At 39.0% G+C, this 26,517-nt stretch overlaps 2 protein-coding genes across 2 annotated transcripts in view; one reads left to right on the top strand and one right to left on the bottom strand.

The window, feature by feature from the left end:
* LOC307269628 (uncharacterized protein) overlaps nucleotides 1-26,517 on the bottom strand; it is a gene marked incomplete at its 3' end in the record, with an annotated part of 98,874 nt that overhangs the window by 33,491 nt on the left and 38,866 nt on the right. The gene's annotated exons all lie outside the window — the stretch shown is intronic.
* LOC307270089 (uncharacterized protein) lies at nucleotides 9,424-22,107 on the top strand. The gene is made up of 4 exons (XM_080053232.1): nucleotides 9,424-9,688; nucleotides 13,453-13,968; nucleotides 14,619-14,857; nucleotides 21,427-22,107. Exons 1-4 carry the CDS (start codon nucleotides 9,496-9,498, stop codon nucleotides 21,943-21,945), a joined length of 1,467 nt encoding a protein of 488 aa, XP_079909358.1. The 5' UTR covers nucleotides 9,424-9,495; the 3' UTR covers nucleotides 21,946-22,107.

Genomic DNA, 26,517 nt, shown 5'->3' with positions numbered 1-26,517 from the left:
TGTTGTGGTATACTTTCTAATCCATGATGCTATCAATGTTCACTTAGTCACGACTGAGGCTGAAATGCTACCCCACACCATAATACTACCCCCTCCCTGTTTGACTGTTGGCAAGAGACACTCATTTTTATATCTCTCCCTCTCCCTCTGTCTAACATACACTCTTCGTCTGTTGCCAAACTTCTCAAACTATGACTCATCAGTCCACAACACTTTATAGCAATCTTCCTTTGTACATGTGTTGTGTTCTTTTGCAAATAGCAGGCATAACACTCTTTCTCTTTCAGTAATGGTTTCTTTGCTGCTATTCTACAAGTCCTTCTTCTTCCAATGCAGTTCCTGAAGACACTGTTGCACCATAAGTCACTTCACCTGTGTGTCTGAAAGTATATTTCTTCTACATCTCCCCTTTCAGTTCAGGCGTGAATTGGTGGCATCATGGGGGTCTAAAGTGTAGGCCTACTTTACACTGCATGAGTGTAATATGCCTAGCTTTTTCATTTGTAAGGAAAATGACCTAAATGTCATTATGATGGCTATATTCCATGGGTTATAGAGCATAATGATGACTTTGTAGATATTTTATGGGTATTTTTATGGCCAATTCAACAAAAACAACACCCCTCGGTGCTCTTTTAATTTTGGCCACCACTGTATACAGTATATATAGCTTGAATATATATATACACTTACACCTTTTAAGAGTCAGTTCTCCATTTATAAACATACACTGTAGGCTACATACAATCATATGAAAAAGTTTGGGAACCCCTCTCAGCCGGCATTATAATTGACTCTGCTTTCACACAAAAAAGATAAAAGTGGTATGTCTTTCATTTACCAGGAACAGCTAAGTACTGGGATGTTTTCCAAACAAAGATTTTTTGAAAAGCAGTATTTAGTTTTATGAAATAAAATAAAATGTGAAAAACTGGCTGTGCAAAAATATGGGAACCCTTGTGGTCTTGCTGATTGTAATGCATGTAACAGCATGTAAAACTGAGGACTTTAAACACAAAATTGGTTGGATTATGTTGTAAAGCCTTGAACCTCATATAAAGGTATGTTTAATCATGATAAAAGGTATTTTAGGTGCCTAAATGCAAGTTCCACTTCTCTTTGGCTCTCTGCAGAAGTGAGACAGAATGCGATCATCAAAACAGCTCCCAAAAGATCTTAAAAACAAAGATTATTCATTGTCATGGTTTAGGGGAAGGCTACAAGAAGCTTTCCCAAAGGTTTCAATTGTCAATTTCTACTGTAAGGAACGTTGTCAGGGAATGGAAGGACACAGGCACAGTTGCAGTTAAACCCAGGTCTAGCAGACCAAGAAAAGTACAAGAGCGGCATATGCGGCGGATTGTGAGAATGGTTGCACACAACCCAAAGATCACCTCCAAAGACCTGCAAGAACATCTGGCTGCAGATTGTGTATCTGTACATGGTTCTACAATTCAGTGCAATTTGCACCAAAACATCTGTATGGCCGGGTGATGAGAAGGAAGCCCTTTCTGCGCCCACGCCACAGATACAGTTGCATGGAATATGCAAAAGCTCATTTAGACAAGCCAGCTTCATATTGGAATAAAATGCTTTGGACTGATGAGACAAAAATTAAGTTATTTGGTCTTTATAAAAAGCAGATGTTTTGGTGCAAATTGCGCTGAATTGTTGAACGATGTACAGATACACAATCTGCAGCCAGATGTTCTTGCAGGTCTTTGGAGATGTTCTGTGGGTTGTGTGCAACCATTCTCACAATCCTCCACCTATGCCGCTCCTGTTTTTTTCTTGGTTTGCCATGCCTGGGTTTAACTGCCACTATGCCTGTGTCCTTCCATTTCCTGACAACGTTCCCTACAGTCGAAATTGACAATTGAAACCTTTGGGAAAGCTTCTTGTAGCCTTCCCCTAAACCATGACAATGAACAATCTTTGTTTTTCAGATCTTTTGGGAGCTGTTTTGATGATCCCATTCTGTCTCACTTCAGCAGAGAGTCAACGAGAAGTGCAACTTGCATTTAGGCACCTAAAATACATTTTCTCATGATTAAACAGACATTTCTATGAGGTTCAAGGCTTAACAACATAATCCAACCAACTTTGTGTTTAAAGTCATCAGTTTTACATGCTGTTACAGGCATTAAAATCAACAAAACCACAAGGGTACCCATATTTTTGCACAGCCAGTTTTTCACATTTTATTTTATTTCATACAACCAAATACTGCTTTTCAAAAAATCTTTGTTTGGAAAACATCCCAGTACTTAACTGTTCCTGGTAAATTAAAGACATACCACTTTTTAATTTTTTTTGTGAAAGCAGAGTCAATTATAATGCCGGCTGAGAGGGGTTCCCAAACTTTTTCATATGACTGTATTTGCTACATATTTATATATATTTTTGTATATTTGTACACAGCTTCACTGTAAACAATTGCTGTACATTTACAGCAGGATTTCAACAGCATTAACCTGTTATTTATAAAAACAGCATTTAACTGTTAATATAAAAGGCAGTCTGTTAAATTACAGTCCTTTGCTGTTATTTTACGGAACAGTAATGTTTTTCAAAAATACTGAAATTTCCTGTTAACTTACCATCAAACTTTGAAGGGACAACTTGACATGAGCTGCCTGCACATGTGAAGCTTATACAATTTTCTTCATTAATCCTCATCCATCCACATCTTAACTAATAAGTGTTGTTTACTTTATATCCTCTGGTTAAGTTTACTTGAGTTATATATACATGGAAATGGAAAGTGCAGTTAACATAATTAAACCAAGTTAGTCTTACTTAACTGAAGAGTTGTGTTACTCAGTAGAATTAAGGAAACGGATTGCCTTCGATAAAGCCGGGAACACACCGCACTGGCCCCCTGCGGCGGTTGGCCGCGTGAACGCAGGAGGCTCGCTGCTTGGTCATATTGGGCCATATTAACCGCAGCCGCGGCCAACCGCCGCCTCATCGTAGGCGGCGGTTGGCCGCGTGACCGCAGGAGGCTCGCCGCTTGATCATATTGGGCCATATATTCCTGACGCCGACGCCGAGATCAGACCCGTCACACTTACGGTGCAACAACAACAATAACATGGTCCAGCTGTGCCAAAAAATACAGATGTAGGTTCACTGTGTAAGCGGCAGTCTTGTCACAAATATCATTAAAACAGCCTGAACACGCACCCTGATCGCAAATACACACACATTAACAGCAATTCAGCAACATACTAAACACATTAACAACAGCAGTGTGATCAGCAGCACAAATAAAGGCAGACATCAGCCTACCTGAAAGTGAAAGTGTGCCGGCTGACGGAGGACAACACCGGTGCTTCGCTGTAGCCTACGATATGGAATTCCACACGGACACTGCCGTCACTATGCTAACCGGCGCTACCTTGGCTAAAGTACAACCAACAGCTAAACAGATGCAAAATACACATATTTGTAGAATGTATTGGAAGCCCAATGTCCTCACTCCACACGCCCACCTCGTCTTGCAGACCACCGGGCAATCTCAACGCTGATTGGCTGTGGAGGCGCGGCGCCGTGTTTGCCGCATAAGCCTTCGATTCACGCTCCTTCGATGGCACAGCTCATGAGGCGCGGCCGCGCAAGCGCCGGCCGCTGGACGCCGATTATTGGGTGGACGCGCGGCCACGCGCTAGTACATTGACTTTGTATGTAATCTCGCCGCGCGGCCAATGCGGTGTGTTCGCAGCTTTAATCAAGTAAGCACAACAAAGTGTATTCTAGAGATGCCCCCTTTCCCACAATGACTTGCACTGGACTAAACGTTTTTTATGTTGCTATTTGCAACCTCAGTGAAGGGGATGTTTCATTCCATTACCTCACTATGCATTTTGTTTAAATAAAACATTTCTGTGTGAACAAACTGTTTTTTTTTTTATTATAACAAAACGCTTTGTGGACATCTTAAACCAGATCCCTAGTTCAACTCAGGAGACAAATTACAAGAGAAATGAATCATTCCATAAGGAATGATTCATTTCTCAAGTAACAAACAGCAGCTTATGTTTGTTACTTGAAGTCACAAACAGAAGTTTCTATGTTTAGCATTTTAATAAATAGGGGACAGTGTAGGTACACTGTTAGAAATGTCCCTGTAAAAAAACATTAATCAACTGGCAGCAGGGTTGCCTTTATAATAATGTTAAATTAACAATATTTTACTGTCACTAAAATTGACAGGATTATACTGTTAATGAAAAAAAGGGATGAACCTGGACTAAATGTTTGTTATGTTGCTGTTTGCACCGTGAGCGAAGGGGATGTTATATTTCATTGGGCAGATTACGTTTACTGTGTCCCCTATTTTTTTAAATGCTAAACATAGAGAGCAGCTTTTGTTTGTTACTTCAAGACACTTGTTACAATATATCAAGTTCAATGGAATGATTCACCTCTATTGTAAATTGTCTCCTGAGTTGAACTAGGGATCTGGCTTAATGTCCACAAAGCGTTTTGTTATAACCAAAAAAATAACGGTTAGTTCACACAGAAATGTTTTATTTAAACAAAATGCATAGTGAGGTAATGGAATGAAACACCCCCTTTACTGAGGGTACAAATAGCAACATACCAAACGTTTAGTCCAGTGCAAGTCATTGTGGGAAAGGGGGCATCTCTACAATACACTTTGTTGTGCTTACTTGATTTATCTAAGGCAATCCGTTTCCTTCATTCTACTGAGTAAACATAACTTCAGACTAACTTGGTTTAATTATGTTAACTGCACTTTCCATTTCCAAGTAAATATAACTCAACTTTAAGTAAATTTAACCAGAGGATATAAAGTAAACAACACTTATTAGTTAAGATGTGGATGGATGAGGATTAATGAAGAAAATTGTTTAAGATTCACATGTGCAGACAGCTCATGTCAAGTTGTCCCTTCCAAGTTTGATGGTAAATTAACAGCAAAGTTCAGTATTTTTGAAAAACATTACTGTTCCGTAACATAACAGCAAAGGACTGTAATTTGCAATTGTTTACAGTGCATCGGTACTGTAGGAACTACGTTTAATTGATCCATTCTAAATTGTACTGCTCTCTGGTTCTCCCATATGTCCATGCGCTGCTCGTATTTTCAGAGGAAATACAACAAGAGCACTTGGGATACTGTTTCAAAATAAAAGACTCTTCTTTTATTAGGTAGACTAGACTAGACTTTGGCGTTTTGCTGGCGATTAGGCTACTACACAAAAACAACTAACTGAAAAGAAGTGCTTTTTTTCCACGTCATATTTCCTTTGCTATTAGCCTGCTGCTGCCCAATTATCAATCAAGTATATGTATATCCATAAGTAGCCTAGTTTATATTTTCCAAAAATAAGCTCATAAATGTAAGGATTAGTTTTGTTTGAACTGTACCCATGTAGGATACATTCGAGACAGAAGGCTACCATGGCCTGCAATTGAAACACCCATTTGTTTTGAAGCTGGCTAATCATGTATAATCAGAATCAGAATCAGAATCAGAAATCAGAATCAGAATGAGTATAATCTTAGCCAATATAATCTTATAAAATGACAATTGGGCAAAATGTTTTTTATTTCAAATAATTCCATCTAATAAAGCATCAGTAAACCTGTAATAAAACAATACTTAATATCGGAAGTGTTGGAACACATAAAACAAACATAACAAGTCTAAGAGTAAAAAGTAAACAGCAAGTAAACATATTAATTTGCATTGTTTGAACACCCCCACTTCCTTACCCAGCACATTGTTTTTTTTTATTTTTATCTTGAGCACCTTGGATTTTTGTATTGCTGACTTGCATATTACAGATGTCACTCCATTTTGCAAACCAGAGGCATGCATTACATCATCAAATCACTCTTTTTAATTGGTCAATTTAAGGGGACTAGCCAGGGGTGGACTGGCCATCTGGCATACTGGGCATCGTCCCGGTGGGCCGGCAGGCATTTTGGGCCAGACCGGGTCCAAAAAAAAAAAAAAAATTAAAAATCTTTTTTTTTTTTTTTTTTTTTTTTTTTTTTATGGACCCTCGGCTGTGTGACTCGGCCCGGCCCGGCCAAGTCACACAGCCGAGGGCCGAGGTACCTTCCCTCTCGGGAGTGCCGTGGACATATAAATGTGCGTGCAGGCTGTCAACTTCACCTAAAAGTTAAATAAAACTTTGTCCCAGGCCATTACTCATTATGAGTGGTTCTAGGCTGGGCCTGGCCCAAACACACACACAGCAGAGGGCCGCCCATTCAGAGGCTGCATTGAATTGTATTATCACGAATTCAACTTCTACTCGGTAATTATGAGCATCTGACGATGGTCAGTTACGTTCAGGGCCGTCGGACGGCGGATAGGCTTGGGGGGCCCAAGGCAGAGGGGCTGCACTCAAAAAGTAAAAACGTTATTTTTTAATAATTTTTTTTTTTTTACTGGCTCAATATAGGCCCCTGATCTTTGAAGGCCCGACAAATGTTATTTAGGGGAGAAAAAAAAACAGATATCAGGGGCCTTTCATTCGTCAGTAAATTTGTTATTTTTTAATTAACATTGTTCAGGGCTACGAAGATCAGGGGCCTATATTGGGCCATTAAAAAATACAAACGAAGGTAAAAAAAATCCCGAAGCTGACTGGATTTTTTAAACATGTACATTTCTTCTTTCTGCTTTTTGGTCATTCTGTGTCTATAAATTATTCCAGAAAATAGTACTAAATAGCTTACATAGGAAATAGTTGATTTAGCCTTAGTTTTCTCCTCAAAGTGCACCAGATTGATGAATTTTACTTTAACATTTAAAAAAAAATCTTCCGGGGGAGCATTCCCCCGGACCTCCCTAGAAGGTCCAGGGTCCACGACACAGTCTCCCAAATTCCTGTGAGAAACACTGTGCGTGTGCATGTTTACTAAGAGTCATTAGACCAGGGGTTGTGTTCAAGTACGCGTAATGATTTGGTCATTCATCAATAGAAACATTGTGTTGTTATCTGGCTCAGAGAGGGACTAGTCACTCATACGTTTTGGACTATAGACAAACATAGCTTTTACATGTTTGTGTTGTAAGACCGCCTCTCAGAGGGCCCATCAGGACTTCCTGTATAGGGGCCCAGAATTTGGTGCAACGCTCCTGCCTCCGCATATCGTATAAATAATCATGATGGGCTGCCATGGCCAAAAATGCCAGGGACGATTTTTTGTCCCAGTCCAGCCCTGGGACTAGCAGCAGATAGCCCAGCCCCTCCCTTCAGCTTGATTAGCACTTTAAACCCCTCATCACTTATTTTTTTTATCTATGGGTTGTCCATATCACTGTCAGGAGAATTCTATCCTCACTCTTTCCTTTTTGGTCAGCTACACTATAATGCTCCACCTGTACCTATATTCTCCTACTATAGGTACAAGGATTATTTCCACTGCTCTCTCTTTAGGATAAGGCCCGTCACCCATAAGAGTTTTTGGAGAAAACTATTTCAATTCCCAGCTTGCCCAGCCCCACAAACAGCAGTCTCCTATCCCCTGCGTATATCCCCTGAGTTGACTCTTTCCATCACTGTTTTTCACCAGCAGAATGCCCCGGGACATACCCTCAAAGCCGTAGCCTGAACAGCATCTAACTTACAAAGCGTGGATTTAGCTGCTCCTCCTTATGCAAGACACCCATATTGAATACTGCTCTCATCATACCTTTATAAATCATTAACATCACGTTCCTATCTGCACCCCAAGTGATTTGTCAAAAAAGATTCTCCAGAATGTCCTATGTTTTTAATGGCCACTTCAAATCAAATGGAGCATTGTGGCCACCTACTGTATCCTTATTTTACTTATATTTGTGAGATGTTTCCAGTGTTTTGTAGAAATAAGATCATGATGTATCTTAACACTATCTTTCCAGAGTTATTTGCAAACACTGTTTTAATGTCCAAGACAGTGTTCTATTCCTTCACGTTCCAGTCCATTCCTCTATGGTCCCTTCTCACCTTAGTCTGTGCTTATCTGTAACACATCAGGTGCTGGTGTGAAGCATACAATTGATTTGGTTCCTATACCTAATGTCAAGACAATATGAATATCCTACGGTAACACTTTATAATAACTATCCGTTGTAACTTGTTAATAAATCATTAGTAAACTCTTATTTAATGATTATTAATGATTTGTTAAGTGTTTGTTAGCAGTTTGTTAAGGATTTATAACAATGGTAGATAGTTAATAGCTTAATAATTGAATCAGTTCATCTGGGAGGTAATCCGAGATTAACTGATCACGTCACGTTCAAGTCCATGGCATGCACAGTGTGTATTGAGTTTATTTAAAAATATTTGAAAATGGGGCTGCCCTCAGTTGCCCATGCACTGTGTATAGTCTATAGCAGTGGTATTCACTATTTTTTTCAGGAGAGCCGCACTGACAGGACAAAGTCAGCAGGAGAGCCATTTTTGCCGCAAAGTATCAAAAGCTATAAATCCAGTCATACATAAGCATGCCTGCTTATTAATATGTAATTGAAAATTTGGTACCTTTTAACCCAGAATGCATCAATCTGGTGCACTTTTGGAGGAAAATTAAGAGTTGTGTGACTGTGTACTATTATCTGGAATAATTTGGAGACACTGGGTCACATAACATCAAAGCTATTGAAGAATAAATTATTATCCTACTTTTTATTCAAATATGTGTTAAAACAAATTTATGAATGACATATTATCAATCAAAATGGGTGTGTTCATATAATACCCCCCTGGAATATTTTTTTTTTACCTTTCAAAAGGTAAATTCATCAATCTGGTGCACTATGAGAGGAAAATTAATTAATTGTTCTTGTGTTGTATGTAATGCCATTGTATGGTTTGTCTAAATGGTTTGAAAAAATATAATAAAATATTCTAAAAATAGGCCTATATGTATCTAAAATAAATATCTAATATTTTATAATTTATTTTAAAATAAATTAAGCAAAGAAAAAAATAATTGGTTCCTTCTGTACATTTACTCTGTTTTATTCCCCGCTAAACGCTCAGTTATGCTCCCATTGAGTGCGTAAATAGAGACATATGATTTCAACGTTTTATTTTGTCACTGCCCTCATACTTCCATGCGTCCTCTATGTTGGAATGGACATTAAGCAAATGAACCACTAGTGGGCAGCAGCGCCGCTCAGAGTCAATAGTTACTCAAAGAGGAAGACAAGAGTCAAAGAGTGAATGAACTGGAAGAAACCTTTTATAATAGGTCCATGGAAGAAACAGCTTTAGCATAAGTCATAAGATGACTGGACATGAAAAGGAAATTGTGCTTCATTGTGGACATCCTCGACTTTCTTTTTGAAGGTTATTCGCTCTGTTGCCCCGGAACCGGATGTCCCCCTCTTTGTATTCGGGTCGTAAGCAAAACCAAAACAGCACAGTCCGGTTGTTTTGTTGAGAGAGGAGATTTGATACTGATAAAGAGTTTGAGACGGAGTTTGTGGAGACAGAGTCGTCGTGACTGTGGCGAAACATGTCTAAAGCGGATATGGTGAGAGCGTTGGTGAAGCAGCGACTGAATGCGGTCGCTGAAGAGATATTTGGGCTGTTTGAAAGAACCATAGCAGAGCACGAGGAGGAACTTTGTCGTTTAAAGAAGGAGAACGAGCAACAACAAAAGCTACTGGACGCTGTTTGGAAGCCTGAAGTCCAGTTATACTTAGCAGGTATGTTCCACATTACAAGTTAATCAGGGAAAACACTGGCTAACACATATGAGCTACAGTGAGCGTGAAGTGAAAAGGCTAACTGATGCTAAACTATGCTAACTAATGCTAAACATGTAGCCCTCCTGTAGTCTATTGGTAAATGGAAAACGGGCCACCGTCGTTTTAGCTACTAGATTTTATTTGATATTATTGGATACTTTTTTTTAACTTTAATATATACTTGAGATAGATTGAGGGATGACCCTCATTTGCAATGACGTCAAGTCAATCAAATGCAAAGCAAAAACAACAATACATACACAAACAATGCAAATACATCAAATACACAACTGATAAAGAGACAAAACAATTTAGACAGTGATGTAGAATGGCTGCAATTAAAATGAAATGAGTGAAAGTACAACATAGCCTCATTAAAACAGTTACAGGTAGAGTTTGGCAGATTTAAGATAATATGTCTATATGTGTTAAAGGATATGAAGGTATTTATCTTAAATTGTTGCTGTAAGTTGTTCCAGGAGTCAGGGGCACTAAAGCGAAAAGCTGACTTTCCAAGCTCAGACCGGGCTTGTTGTGAGTAGGGATGTAACGATATGAAATTTTGAGTACGATACGATATTGCGATTGATATCACGATACGATATTAAGCACGGAATTCATTTCTACCCCCTCAAATGAAATGTTGTACCGCTGATTTAAATAAAATACAAACGAATAATTAAAATGTTTATATCTTATTATGAAGAGATTTCTGAGAGATTTAAACAACTTATCACCAAAACAAAGACACTGCTTCTCTACTATTTTTTTAAAGAAGCATTAGGCCTACACCTATATTTTTTAAATTAAATAGGAATTTTAAATCTAAACTTTAGGCACTTGTCTGTAACTGTAAAAGTATGCATAAAATAAAATAATTTAACAATAGTGTGATAATTTTCCCATGTCTTATTTGCTTATCAACTCTATTTTATTCAACACTATTTTTGCAAGCCATGCTTTAACCTTAATAGGCCTACATTATGACAGGCACAATGAACTCAGTAAAATATTAAATTATGATTTTTTTTTTTGTTATTAATTAAAACTGCAGTCTCAAAATCAATGTTTTTGCAGTGCACTCCTCTCCCTCCTCCCTTCCTCACACTTTCGCAACGTCACCTATGCTTGACAGTAGTGTCACCTAAGTTTGACATAGTAGGGATTCCATAGTATTGCGCAACATGCCGGTGGAACTCAGCTATACGAGCTATACCGGTGTTGCGCCGAAAGCTGTGACCTGCCAGAATATCACACATTCTGGCAGGTCACAGCTTTCGGCGCAACACCGGTATAGCTCGTATAGCTGAGTTCCTATGCTAGTTCACGTGAAGCTGTGATGAACATATAAAGGATCTTTGGACTTATTTCCTTCATATGCCTTTCACCGAAGTTTGTCGACTTTAACTGGGATTTAACGGTGGATTTTTTTTTTTTGTATCTCATTTCCTCACGTTCGCCTGGATTCATAATGATATAACTCACCCGCGAGCAACTTTCTCTTCAGTCTACTATGCCGATCTTTTTCTCTATCTCTCTCTTTTCTCTTTCTCTCTCTTCTTCTTTGCTGCTGCGTGACTCAATGTTGTGAAGCTGCACGTGCTGGTCTGTGTAGTGTAAACAACGGCCCACGTGAGACGTGACTGTTCAGTTTAAAGTTAGAAGTCATGTTTCAGTGATACGATGTTGTGTCAATGTGTTATTGTTTGGTTTCCAATGTTGGTGTGACCCATACAGTGTTAGATTGAGTGCTACGTTTATGACAACGTTGCTTAACAGACTCTCCACAATGACGGAGCGCATTTACCATGCACGCTCGCCTCAATACCGTGACACGGTATAACAAGAAAAAACGTACGCGCAGAGCTACAGATCGGTGAATGTGTATGCGCCTACAATGGCAGAGCAGGTAAAAATCCTTCCCAATGTCTGTTTTGATGGTTTTTATCATGTTTTATCACACTTACTTATATGAGATGATGCTAGATAACTCGCTGCTGGAAGACCGCAGTGCATTAATGTGGTGACGTGGGGACGAGGGAGGGGACTGCTAACTGCAGTCAGTGACAGGAAGTTAGCTAAACTGACCATTCTGCTTACTGAACATTTAAAGAGATTTTTTAACAATGAAAGGTTAAAGATTGCTCTGAATTATTCATCAAATCAATTTCTGTAGTTAAAGCTTTGTAATAGTGTTTTCAAATATGTGATCTGACTGGGGATAAACACTTTTTGGATGAAATTACAGAATATGGCCGTCCTTTTAATTTTTAATTTTGCTTTAGCCAGACAATAATCAAACTACATGTTAAAGGGCACTAGAATACAGGAAATCACATCCAGGCTGGATTCAAACGTGCAGACTTCAATGGACCTGCGGATTACACAGCTTTTGCGACCGTATCAGGGAAAGTCCACAATTCTTCAGGGTTTGCGTCCAAAACAAGCGTTAATCTAGTTCACTGCGGACTTCCACTTAGTCCACTGTCTTCATCATTTATTTAATCACAATGTATTGCAGTTAGGACGAGATGTATTATCAAATAAACTAAAGCAAAGAAATGACTAAAAGTAGGGTATGAGTATAATATTCTAATGTAAAGGAAAATACAAACAAAGCTATAGGCTACATCATTATAAATGTACATTGAATAACATAACTATGTAGATGTTAATGCATACTTGTAGTCTAATAAACTTCCAAGATTTAGAATTGTATTTGTTAGATTTCAGATCAAACAAATACAATTTGAAATCTGATAAATGAATTTGAGTATTAGATTATATCAACATAAATTAATATGTTTATTATAACCATATCACACCAACATTAAAGGTCACATATTATGCTAAATGCACTTTTTAAATGTGTTCTAACATATCCATGGGTCCACGGTGTGCCTAGAGACTGCCAAAATATTAAGAAAAATAACAATCTCTCCTTTTCTCACTCTCCCCCTTTCTGAAACCCCCACCCCTCCCCCCAATATACTCCAGTCAGAATTCTCCTCGTTTCTGACCTCACAAACTGGAAAGCCAGAAGCTTCCACTGTGCAGCCCACACCCCTATTTCTTATTGGTCCACGGCCCTGACAGACAGAGGGCGAGGCGTATCTGGCTTCGCTTCCGGACAGGGGGCGGGGGGAGCTCAAAGATTGTATATTTACGAGGGGAGCTGCAGCTCTTTTTAAAAAATAGGCCATTGTGAGATTAGCTGAACATCAGCATAGTACAGTAAATTATCTGAAAGTTTTTTTCAGCAAACAATTAAAGAAAAACGTATTAGGGACCACTAATATAATATGGTGTATAATAGAACCGAAAAGTGTATAATATGGGAGCTTTAAAGGAACACTACAAATTCTCAATCAGTTTTTTATTTGGGACCTTTTGAATTTCCCGAAGGACCCACTCAAATCACCAACCATCCATCCACCCACCAACCCTAGCTCCCTATCATTCCATTTTCCTCTATCTGCTTTTGTCCTCCTCCAAACTACCGTCATTATATCAGCCTTTAAAAGTCAACTATGGCCCACCTCTAATCTCGCACGTCTTGTCTACAGCAAATGTTATGGAAATATGAATCTTTTCATTTACCAGCAGACAGATGACGGCACTTTGGATTTTTAGCTGCTGTTTCTTGCATCAGAGTCTCCATGTTAAATTTGTCTTCAACATAAACTCATGTGGTTTTCCTTGTGTTTCACCTTTCCCTGCAGACGTCCAGCAGCTGGTGGTGGTTAAAGAAGAGGTTCCCCCTGAGCAGCAGGAGTGGAGTCCCAGTCTGGACCAGGAGGAGCCACCACCAGAGCCTCCGCACATTAAAGAGGAACAGGAGGAAGTGTGGAGCAGTCAGGAGGGAGAGCAGCTTCAAGATATCATCAAGTTCCCCTTCACTCCTGTAACTGTGAAGAGTGAAGATTGTGAAGAGACTGAAGACGGTGGAGAAAAGCCCTTGAAATACCACTGGATTTCTGGATGTCAGCTCATCAAAACACATGAGGTTGTTGGTTCTTGGTCCTCACAGCTTCATCAAAGACTAACTGAACAGATGGAAACAGCAGCTGATGGAGAGGACAGTGGAGGACCAGAACCAGCCAGGAACTCCCATCCAGATCCACATTCACAACCTGAGACTGAAGACCAGCCTGAAGACTCCTCTAAGTCTGAAGACAGGGGTGATGAGTCTGAGGAAACCAGAGAGCTTCAGTTGGGTTTAAAGAGTGATATAAAAGGTAATACTGGAGAGAAAGTACACAGCTGCTCTGAGTGTGAGAAACAATTAAATATGAAAGGGACATTTGACAGAACCCATAGTCATCCACACTGGAAAAAAAACTCAAAAGCTGCAATGTTTGTGAGCAAGGATTCACTTGGTAAGATCAACTCAGAAGACACAAGACACAGTGTGTTGGCCTTCAGTGCTCTCAGCTTCATAATAACCAAACTGAACATATGGAAACAGCAGCTGATGGAGTGTAGGAAAAGATTTAGTGTACAGTCTACAAAACTTATTTTTACAGTCAAAACAAAACAGCTGGGTAATGTAGCGGTATTAATATAAAGTAATATGCACCTAAAGATGCAACATAAATGGCCCAATTTCCTAAAGAAAACAATACATTAATGAGGAAGGGTCTTTACACACAGCAATGCAATACGACAGATTGAGGGGAAACGGGAGGTACATACATTTAAGAGGGTACAGACAAGGCGATGTGCAGGTCATTTCCACTGGAAACCTGAATAAGAATGACAATGAATACAAAAATAACTAAGATATAACTTACGAATACAAAATTTATATTAAAGTGCATTTTTAACTCTGCTACACATATGCTTTGAACACAGCTATTAATGTGTGTGTCTGTTGTTTCTTTGACAGGAGAGCTGCTTGCTGTGGACTTCCTCCTGAGTCAGACTGGAGCCCTGATGATGGACCCTGACACTGAGGAGACAGAGGACATGATGGAGGAAGAAGCTGGTTCCACTCTAGCAGGTCTCCTCCATGAGCCACATTCCTCTGCCTCCTCCCAGCCTGCTGCGTCCTCCTCCCAGCCTGCTGCCTCCATACCACCACCAGATGTCTCCTCACCACCACAGACACCTGCTGATGACTCTGGGGTACGTATAAAATGTGTAATAATGCATGAATACAGTAATACAATAAATGTCTGTTCTGTCCCTACTTAAAGGCCTACTTCACCGGTGGGAATATGAAGGTGTATTGAATTCTGAGATCCTATGTAGTATAAATGTGCAAAAAAAAAAAAATCGGTTCATCCTAGCCTGAGAAAAGGCAGAAAGAGTGTTTTTTTTAACCCTATATTAATCTTACTGTGACATCACAGTAAGATAAATATAGAGTTAAAAATAAATTACTTTGTAAATATTACTGTGATGTCACAGTAGGAGAAATCACAGTAATATTTACAAAGTAAGGTTCTTTTTTAACCCTATATTTATCTTACTGTGATGTCACAGTAAGATTAATATAGGGTTAAAAAAACACTCTTTCTGCCTTTTCTCAGGCTAGGATGAACCAATTTAAATTTGTTTTGCACATTTATACTACATAGGATCTCAGAATTCAATACACCTTCATATTCAAACCGGTGAAGTAGGCCTTTAACTGCTCTTACATGTTGCTGCTCATCTCTGTTGTCTTAATGCTGTGGGCTGAGCGGTAAACTCGCCGAAATGTTCTCATTATCATTATTATTAGTGCATTAAGAGCGAGGGAGAGAGAAGAGAAGGGACAGTCCGCGAGTGAACAGTTACACAATCAACTGCGCGGATCACGTGACCTACTTTCATCGCAGTGTCCAGCTGTCGTTAAGTCTTTAACATGTTGCCAACTGCCGAGGTTTTCCGCTTTATTTTCCGACTTTCCGCCGTAGCGCTAAGGCTGTTAAAGTCCAGAGACAGATCTTGCAACTTAAAAAAAACGTGGTCACCAGAGCAGAGTAGTAGCTGCTGTCTACCCTTCATCATCGCTGACAGCACTCACTCACACGGCCAGTCTGATAGCTTCCCCCGCCACCTGCAGCAGCCAGCAGACAGACAGCACCGTGTCCGCTCTGTGCACGTTTTTAAACATGTACATTGTTTTATAGGTCCACATTCAATAGGCCACTGCATATCTATAACAAAGCTAATCTTGTTGTTATATGGCAACAAAGAAAGTTTGTAAAGTGAATTTGTAAATATGTAAATATGCCTAGTTAATTTGTAAACTACCTGGTCAGCATTTTCTGTTCAATTTGCCTCTTTCAGAATAGCATATTATGCAAATTAGCTGATTATGTCATCTAGCTACTACTAGTTACTTTTGGGCCAATAACAATTTTCCCTGCAGAGGAGTCAGCAGAGATAGAGGAGGAACAATAAGAGGGCTCAGATGTAGAAGAGGTTATGGTGAAAATGGCCTTTTACTAAAGGAATGTCTGAAGGATTTATAATTTTTTAACTGTATCATCTGTTGTCAGTGTGGTCCAAAACATGCTGGAAATACAATATCAGTAGGCCTCATATAGTTCAAATTGGGAAAAATTAGAATAGATGCGTTCCAGCTCCATTTAATGTGTTCCCCTAAATGTTCTGCTTGCACCCCTAACATTTTTGAGTTGGGGGCGCCCATGCTCCTAGTAAAAAAGGTTAGTCTGGAGCCCTGTTAATCAACTGGTATATCAAACTTTTGCCGTGGTCGTTCGGCTATGAACCTGGTGCACTTTGAGAGGAAAATTAAGAGTTTAAATCTGAAGAATTTTGTGTGAACAACTTTTTCCTGTGTAGTAGGCCTACTAATTTTTGGAATAATTTGGAGACACTGGGTCGGGTGAAATAGAAGCTATTGAAGAAAGACATGGATTTTCCATAAAAATATTAATATAAAATAGAATATTATGCAAATAAACATCCACAAAGTTGTGATCTTTCTTTATTATGAATGTAAAATATTTTTTTCTAAACGTTTTTAAATACACTCAATATCTCAATAGATTAAATCATAGTCTATACCTGTCATCAGAATACTGAGGAAAGTTGAAAAGAATGAAAAACATGGTTCAGTATTCCTCCTCTCCTCTGTCTGTATCCTGCTATAGGGAGGAGGAGCTGCTAACACTGGTCTCAGTCAGCAGTTGTTTAGCTAGTTAACTGCTGAGCTAGCGTGCTGTTCATCTCTGGGCCGACATAAGAGATTAAAATATTGCGTGTTCACGTTTAATGCAGGTTGAACAGGTGTAACCTACTGATTTGACGATATTGGGCTTACAACTTATGTTTTATTTCACTTACTTGCAGTTACAACGAGCGTAATTCACGTCAACTCTGGCCCTCACATTATTAGCGTATTTCACCAAAACGCTCGTCCACCGTGAGTGATGCACCGCGAGTGCATGCTTGTGTTTGTGCACCGCTGACACACACACACACACACACACACATACACACTCACACTCACACCACAGTGTGGAGCAGGCAGATTATTCAGAGACGCGAGGGTGGGGGTCTTCTTAGATCTTGAACTCCCTCAGTTAAACTGACTTTATTGAACAGTATAAGATGAGAATTCAGTTTAACATTCATGCGACAGAGGCAAATGGAAAGAGAAAGAGTAATGTTTGTTTATCTTGTGGAGTAGAGGTGCAAGAGTAGCCGGCTGGAAATGCTTTCACGCACGGCCGGCGCTAACGGAAAACACTGTGCACCTACTCAGTAGGGCTGGCCGAATGCCATTTTTCAGGCTTCGAATATTCGTTGGTTTTACCGAGCGAATATTCGAATATTCGTTCCAGAAAAACACACCATCGAAAACAACATTAAATTTATTTTTTATTTTTTTTAATTAAAAAAAAAAAAAAAAAAAAAAAAAACGTTAATAATCCCTATATACTCCCTGGAACCGATTTTGACAGTATCTGCATATTTTGTTGAAGATTTACGCGCTCGGAGGTGAAGTAATGGATGCGCTATGACACTTAGTGATGTAATATCCTCCTAAATGAGCAATACTACTACAATATTACTAACTTTTATATCCAAATATAAAATAATTTGATGACATTATATTGCAGTACTAGCTCTTGCAAAAAAAAAATTGAAAAAAAAAAAAGAAGCTCCGAATACTAATTTAAGCTCTGAATACTAATTTTCCCAACGAGTATTTGAATAATTCGTGCCAGCCCTACTACTCAGCCTCAGTTCTTCATGTCAGCTCTAGAATATAATCTTTCATCTTGGGAATCTCAGGAATTTGATCGAGTTTGAAGAAAGTAATTGTATTCTGAATCATTTGGAGCTGTATTCTTGCCCAGCTTGCTCAGTTTGTTCTTCATATATAATCTTTCAGTTAGGGCCTTTTTTCGGGGCGAGAGAGAAAACGCTGTGAGCAGCGGAGGAGAAAGCTGTTTGTCATCTTGTCCTCTGGCACTGTAGGAAACACTGGTTTCACTGTTTAGGCAAAATAAGTTTCTCTTCCATCTTCTGGGTTGCCAAGGAGTCCCGATGATCTACTCTCTGATTGGCCCGTTGATAAAAACGCAGATGACATCCCCGACTCTTTTCTGAAAAGTTGAGCCTTTTTCAACTCGAAACGCTTGAAGCTGCATCACAAAAAGGGTGAAACGCTCGGGAAAAGGACGCTGGGCACTGCAGCTTTTTTCCGAGACGCTCGCCTCTCATTGGGAATCAATGACGCTTGTGTGCGAAAAAGGCGTTAGGTGGACCCTGGCCCTTAAAGTATAAGTTGTGGACATTACATTTACTTTATAAAGGCAGTAAACTACTAGGTAAAGTGTGTTTAACATCTTTAAAGGTTCACCTAGACTCAACTAACAAATTAACTGAATCCTGGGGTCTACTCTACAGGCCACTAAATGATATGTGTAACCGGTTAGTAAATCCTAACTCTATAGGAAAAATCAAAAAACGTTTTTCATCTTTTAGGTTTTGAAAATGACTTCAATGTGTTCTGGAAATTGTTGTCTTTTATTATCATGTAATCATTTCTTATGGAGAGAGGAATCAAAATATTGTTTGAGAGGTAATGAAGGAGGGTTAGCTCAATAAGGGTTAAACAGCATCTAAGAATGGTATGTCGATTAGAATACGGGGAATGAGGAATGAGTCACCAGTTTATAGAACAACAGTCAAATAAAAACACTATAAGGCTCAGGCCTCACATAATTCTATGAATCTTGAATAAAGAAATAACTAGAGGCTAGATAACACTGTACACTTGCGTCACTTAATAAATAACTCAAACTGAGCTATGCATTCATAATATACAGAAACAAATATCCTAGAGTCACATACAGAATATTCCACTCAGACAAAATAAACAAACTCCTGGTGACTGTGTATAAGAGCAGATCACACATAAAGGCAAAGCGCAATTGGGCCGCCTGCAGGTTAGAACGGCTACACTGCATGTGAAGGACATTCCCCTTTCACATGGAAAGCTATCAATTACAATCATATGAAAAAGTTTGGGAACCCCTCTCAGCCGGCATTATAATTGACTCTGCTTTCACAAAAAAAAATATAAAAGTGGTATGTCTTTAATTTACCAGGAACAGCTAAGTACTGGGATATTTTCCAAACATAGATTTTTTGAAAAGCAGTATTTGGTTGTATGAAATAAAATAAAATGTGAAAAACTGGCTGTGCAAAAATATGGGTACCCTTGTGGTTTTGTTGATTTTAATGCCTGTAACAGCATGTAAAACTGATGAATTTAAACACAAAGTTGGTTGCATTATGTTGTTAAGCCTTGAACCTCATAGAAATGTCTGTTTAATCATGAGAAAATGTATTTTAGGTGCCTAAATGCAAGTTGCACTTCTCTTTGACTCTCTGCTGAAGTGAGACAGAATGGGATCATCAAAACTGCTCCCAAAAGATCTTAAAAACAAAGATTATTCATTATCATGGTTTAGGGGAAGGCTACAAGAAGCTTTCCAAAAGGTTTCAATTGTCAATTTCTACTGTAAGGAACGTTGTCAGGGAATGGAAGGACACAGGCACAGTTGCAGTTAAACCCAGGTCTAGCAGACCAAGAAAAGTACAAGAGCGGCATATGCGGCGGATTGTGAGAATGGTTGCACACAACCCAAAGATCACCTCCAAAGACCTGCAAGAACATCTGGCTGCAGATTGTGTATCTGTACATGGTTCAACAAATCAGTGCAATTTGCACCAAAACATCTGTATGGCCAGGTGATGAGAAGGAAGCCCTTTCTGCGCCCACGCCACAGATACAGTTGCATGGAGTATGCAAAAGCTCATTTAGACAAGCCAGATTCATATTGGAAGAAAATGCTTTGGACTGATGAGACAAAAATTAAGTTATTTGGTCTTTATAAAAAGCAGATGTTTTGGTGCAAATTGCGCTGAATTGTTGAACGATGTACAGATACACAATCTGCAGCCAGATGTTCTTGCAGGTCTTTGGATGTGATCTGTGGGTTGTGTGCAACCATTCTCACAATCCTCCACCTATGCCGCTCCTGTTTTTTTCTTGGTCTGCCATGCCTGGGTTTAACTGCCACTGTGCCTGTGTCCTTCCATTTCCTGACAACGTTCCCTACAGTCGAAATTGACAATTGAAACCTTTGGGAAAGCTTCTTGTAGCCTTCCCCTAAACCATGACAATGAACAATCTTTGTTTTTCAGATTTTTTTGAGCTGTTTTGATGATCCCATTCTGTCTCACTTCAGCAGAGAGTCAAAGAGAAGTGCAACTTGCATTTAGGCACCTAAAATACATTTTCTCATGATTAAACAGACATTTCTATGAGGTTCAAGGCTTAACAACATAATGCAACCAACTTTGTGTTTAAATTCATCAGTTTTACATGCTGTTACAGGCATTAAAATCAACAAAACCACAAGGGTACCCATATTTTTGCACAGCCAGTTTTTCACATTTTATTTTATTTCATACAACCAAATACTGCTTTTCAAAAAATCTTTGTTTGGAAAACATCCCAGTACTTAGCTGTTCCTGGTAAATTAAAGACATACCACTTTTATATTTTTTTTTGTGAAAGCAGAGTCAATTATAATGCCGGCTGAGAGGGGTTCCCAAACTTTTTCATATGACTGTAACTACCATAGCAACCTAAACAGCGCTGCTTGAACTTAGATTAGAACCAAGGAAATTCAACATCAAATTGGCACATACAAATGCGTGACAAAACTCACAGTAAAGAAAACAAAGCAGCAGGCACTTTATCAAGAACTTAATACCCGGAGTATTATACACAGTAAACCGACAGATAAAGATGAGCCGCCTGCTGGTGCACACTGACATGAAGCTCTCACTCAGACACACACAGCAGAAACTAAACTTAACTCACATGCTCTATGAAACATCAGCAACGGCTCTTAAAGCGACAGGCACCCATAAAAAGTAAAAGCCTGTTATACAACATTGATACTACTCTGTTATTGATATAAATCTATATATAGGCAACATTGTCTCTTCCTTTCAAGTGTCCCTTCTGTGTGATTACTGGCCCCATCCTAATGTTTGTGACTTGTGTCTCCAATGCATTTGAGTATTAAAGTCCTTGTCTTCTTTTCATTTGTTGTAAAATCCTAACGATTCCCATCCCTACTGCTGACCCTGACTGCACATCTCTGCCTCACTCATTCTGTCTTTGTATTTCTGTCTGTTTGTCACTACAGAAACAAAAAGGAACAAAGAAACCTAAACCTCACCGCTGTCAACAGTGTAAGAAGGAGTTCAGGTGGAGGTCAACCCTAACGATTCATCAGAGAATCCACACTGGAGAGAAGCCGTACAGCTGTGACCAGTGTGGTAAAACATTCACTCACTCAGGAGACCTCAAAGTCCACCAACGTATTCACACTGGAGAGAAGCCGTTCAGCTGTGACCAATGTGGTGAAACGTTCACTCAAGCAGGACACCTTAAACGCCACCAACGTATTCACACCGGAGAGAAGCCATTCAGCTGTGACCAATGTGACAAAACATTCACTCACTCAGGAACCCTTAAAACCCACCAACGTATTCACACCGGAGAGAAGCCATTCAGCTGTGACCAATGTGACAAAACATTCACTGACTCGGGAAACCTCTCACGGCATGAGCAAATCCACACAGGACACAAACCGTACGGTTGCGTCAAATGTATGAAAAGCTTCACTACAAACTCCACCCTGAAGAAACACAAGTGTGTTTAAACCTGGACCGATCAGACCATGATGTGTGAACTCCTCTGTGCATTTCATTTGATTTAAGAACTCACTGAAGAAACACAGTGTCACATTTGATGTATGACTTTCTGACCTATTTTGTGAATTTGAACTGTATTTTGTTCAGAATCATGGTAGCACACAATTGGCGGCCTCTGTGAAGTGGTGACCTGCTCCTATGTAGATATAAAAGGCTCATTCTAAGGAAATAAAAGAAAAAAACACCTTCTATTTTCAAACTATTTAAAACGTACGTATGAATATTATATTCCATTTATAAGTGTGTTCTGAAAAATTATTTCTACACACCGCCCCTTTTAAAAGGCGAAACAAAAGGGTGGAAAAAGTTCCTGTTCCCATTTGAACAAGAAAAAATCATTTGAAATGTTCCAAATGCAATGAACACTATTTGTTTTTTGTTTTCTGTTTTCTTAAATGTCTGATGCATTGAATGTAATACATGAAAAAATCTAAGACGTGTATGATTTTTTTTCTAAATATGAATCATTTTCTGCCTTTGATTTCATGTGTCAGGCTTTAAAGGGTTAAATCTTGTGTCAATTTCTTTAAATAATTTACAAATACCGCTCTTCGTAAGGTCACAGAGATCAGCGTGGTTTGATTTAAGTGACAATATTATTATTCTTGTCTTCATAGTTGTTTATTTTGAATCAGCCGAAATAAAATAATTACAAAAAAATACTTTTGAAATTATATGTTCTTTTCTCATGGACCCAAAGTAACGGACATTTTTTTCTAGTTTGATTTTTGAAAACAATTATTCTTAACTCACATTTAGAATGACCCTGAAGCCAACACTATATTGTAATACACTAAACAAAAATATAAACGCAACACTTTCGTTTTTGCTCCCATTTTTCATGAGATGGACTTAAAGATCTAAAATTCATTCCAGATACACAATATTACCATTTCTCTCAAACATTGTTCACAAATCTGTCTAAATGTGTGATAGTGAGCACTTCTGCTTTGCTGAGATAATCCATCCCACCTCACAGGTGTGCCACATCAAGATGCTGATCTGAAATCATGATTAGTGCACAGGTGTGCCTTAGACTCCACAATAAAAGGCCACTCTGAAATGTGCAGTTTTGTCTCACAGCAAAATGCCACAGATGCCACAAGCATTGAGGGAGCGTGCAATTGGCATGCTGACAGCAGGAATGTCAACCAGATCTGTTGCTCGTGCATTGAATGTTCATTTCTACATACTGAAGCTTGTAAACTATACAATATAATCCGTTATTCCTGACGTGATTGTGTGTCCTCCTGCTCACTTTCAGTTCATAGACAAAAAGATTTGTTCATTGAAATATGAATGGATCTTTTTGTGTGTCACACCGCTGTTATGATCCGTTGTTTTTAATAATCTATCAAGAGAGGAAGCTTTTCAGGCTTTAGACATTTTTAAACTTGCGTCTGACTGACAAAAACAAACAATAATAAAGCTCATTCCTTATTGATAATGATGTGTATAGTTATAGGAAGTGGTGACAATACAACGTACATTTAATGCATTAAACTCAGGAGCAGAAACATGTTTTTACTTCTTTTTGGCACCATTTATTATTACAGTGCTCTCAATTGAACAAAGTGCTGTGATCCTCCATGATAAATTTAGCAACTGCCTTTCATGCCTAAACACCTGCTAAAACACACTCACTATTGGCTAGCCTATCCCATATGTTATATGTCCATGCTTAATGTGTGAAAGAAAGGTATTTTATTTTGATTTAATTAGTTTAACCAAGGCAGCCTCTCTCACCACATGGTTCCATGTGTTTCAAAGTCATAAAGAATACAATTTCACTGTTTATATTGATTTCATGTATTTGCTTCACAGACTGTAAAGACTTCAGTTTGACTGTAAATCAATCAATGAATCAATAAAAGTTTCTTAGTGAGTGTCCCTGTTGTTTTAGCTCTTTGTGTTTCACTTGTCAGTGTGATGTCACTTCCTGTGATCAGTCTTTTAACCTCCTGCTACTAACACCAGATTTACTGTGAGTCCAATGAAGGTTATTCAGGATAAATTTAGATTCATTTGATTTGATAAAAGCCTGGGAAATATTTCTGTGAAATAAGTGAACATGTAAATAATTCTATGTTTTGTTAACTAAATGAATGATGGTTATTGATACTATACAATTAAATCTAACATTACATTTGTTGAGACATGGACACTCACTTGAACTATTTGACCAAAATGGACTGATATAGTCAAAAATGCTTCGATGCGCTTCAAGTATGTAAATAGTATGTGGGTTATTTGTTCATGCTTGAAGTGTGAAAGAAAGGTATTTTATTTATATTTATGTATTCAACCATAACAGCCTCTCTCACTCAAACACTACAGATGAAGCCAGCTTCAGTCTGTAAGGCTTTAAGGCTGTCAGGGTTTTGCCGGGGCTGCTGTGCTGTGTTATGGCCTTTAGCAACTTCTATTGTTTGTGTCACATTTTAACAACGTAGCAGCCTCTCTACTCAGTTACCTTTAATGGTATATAGTGCTCACTGAAATGGGTACATTGACAGTTGCTCCAAATAAGAATAGAAATACTAATAAAGTGTGTAAGTGTAAAATAACATTGCTTTATGCCACAATGGTGTAGCCTAACAATGAAAATTGAACAATAGTTATATAAGAATAAGAAGTAAATTGATATAAAAATGATTCCACAATGTGCAACGATGTAAGCACTGGAAACAACAAGACTATGAAATAATCAGTGTTATTCCTTGGTCAGCTGTGAAGAACAGTGCAGAGGTTTAGCAGAGGGGGAGGGGTGGAGAGGGAAGTTAGACTGGGAACCAGAGGAGGGTTGAGTAGGGTCATCACAGGAGGATGGGGGGCAGTGGAGTAGCTGGTGATTGGGGGAAGACAATAGAAGTGGTGAATGAGTAGGGGCTGTTGTTTCAAATATGTTGAACACATTGAGTTTGTTGGAGCCTCTCCATGTTGCATTCATCTCTTCTGACTGAGACGAGTATAACACATTTGCTCATAGTACAGTAATACTTTGGTAACATGCCAACAATAAACTGTTCATATCAGTTCAATATTTGGAGTTAAAAATTATCCATGGTGATATTAATTTAATAATAACTTGACAATAGTGAGGTTATATAGGTTGATATTTTCACCATATTATTGGCTACTTTAAGTGCAAATTAGATGAAACTTCATGGAAATCCAATACGTTTTTGGCCATATTATGCTCTCATTCTTCCAAGTCTTTTGTTCTAAACATACCCTTTGGTTTAAATGATACTGTAAGGATGATATGTTCATTGCTGCAAACCCTGGACTACTGCTGACATGAAGGCTCTTCTTTAGGACAAACAGAGGGCCTTTGGGTCAGGAAATACAGCTACATGAAGCCTGACTCCCAGCCCATGGGGGTCCTAAAGTGGGTCAACGACCTGAAATGTTTCTTCAATAGATTTGATCATTCTTCCACCCTTCCCCCTGTCCAGTCCCCATTGTCTTCACTCTCTGGATACGGCCCTGTCATCACCTGCACCCACCCCCTTCCCTCACACCTTTCTCCAACTCTCAGCCACTCTGTTATTACTGTTAAACTTATTGTACAATATCACTGTGCTTATTGTTTTAATATGATCTATTATATCAGACCAACCACTGCTTCACTTTTTTCACTTATCTTTTTTACCTGATTTATTTTTATACAGTTGTTTACTTTAAAAAAAAAAGTATTTTACTATATGAGTATTACCTTGTTTTATTCTACTGTTTACTTAGCGTCACTGTTGCTTTTGTTGCCTGAACTACTTAACAAAGAAATATCTGATCTATTAACAAGGAGCCAATCACCTACACTCATAGCAACAGGGGGCGGGGTTTAGCGAAGTGCCCGCGAGACTTACATCGAGATCTCGCAGCTCATTGTGACCGTCTCGTGCTTGAGAGCAGCAGCCACAGAGGAGAGCTGCTGGATCTCAGAGAGCAGCAATGGAGGACAACCAGGACCCGGACCACCGGAGCACCGACGTCCCCACGAGACAAACAGCAGGCTCGAGCGACGCTCAGGTATGTGCTCATAACATCACACTATTAAATTCCCTCGTGCAACACGTTGATTCTTAGTTGAGGTTTGTTTATTGGCCACGTGGACAGAATGAGCATGAACATGAGTCCAGCTCAGATTGTGGGACAGACATAGAGCACAGGACTCCTTCATACTCTCTGCTGGAAGTCTCTAACTTTACAAAATATGTTGACCAGAAAAGTCAAATCTCCTGGCGTCATGGCTCGCTCTTGTTCTCCGTGTTGTTTGTTTGGAGGGGGAGGGGTGTGGTTAACCCGCAACGTCTCTTTGTTCTCCTCCAGTGAATAAAAAGAGACCCCGCCATTTTGGGCAAGCGACAATTCACTAGTACACAATACAATGCATAGTGAATACTGTATGTGACTTTAATCTCAGAATAATAGACAATTTTATTTCAATTTCAATTTCTTACATTAATGTGAACCTTAAAAAAATACTCTTTGGGAAGTCACAGTTCACTAGTAAACAA

Source organism: Ammodytes marinus (assembly GCF_949987685.1).
Source record: "Ammodytes marinus genome assembly, chromosome: 24".
Classification (NCBI taxonomy): Eukaryota; Metazoa; Chordata; class Actinopteri; order Uranoscopiformes; family Ammodytidae; genus Ammodytes; species Ammodytes marinus.
The sequence above is the reverse complement of the archived record's forward strand: the minus strand, read 5'-3'. Positions and strand labels throughout refer to the sequence as shown.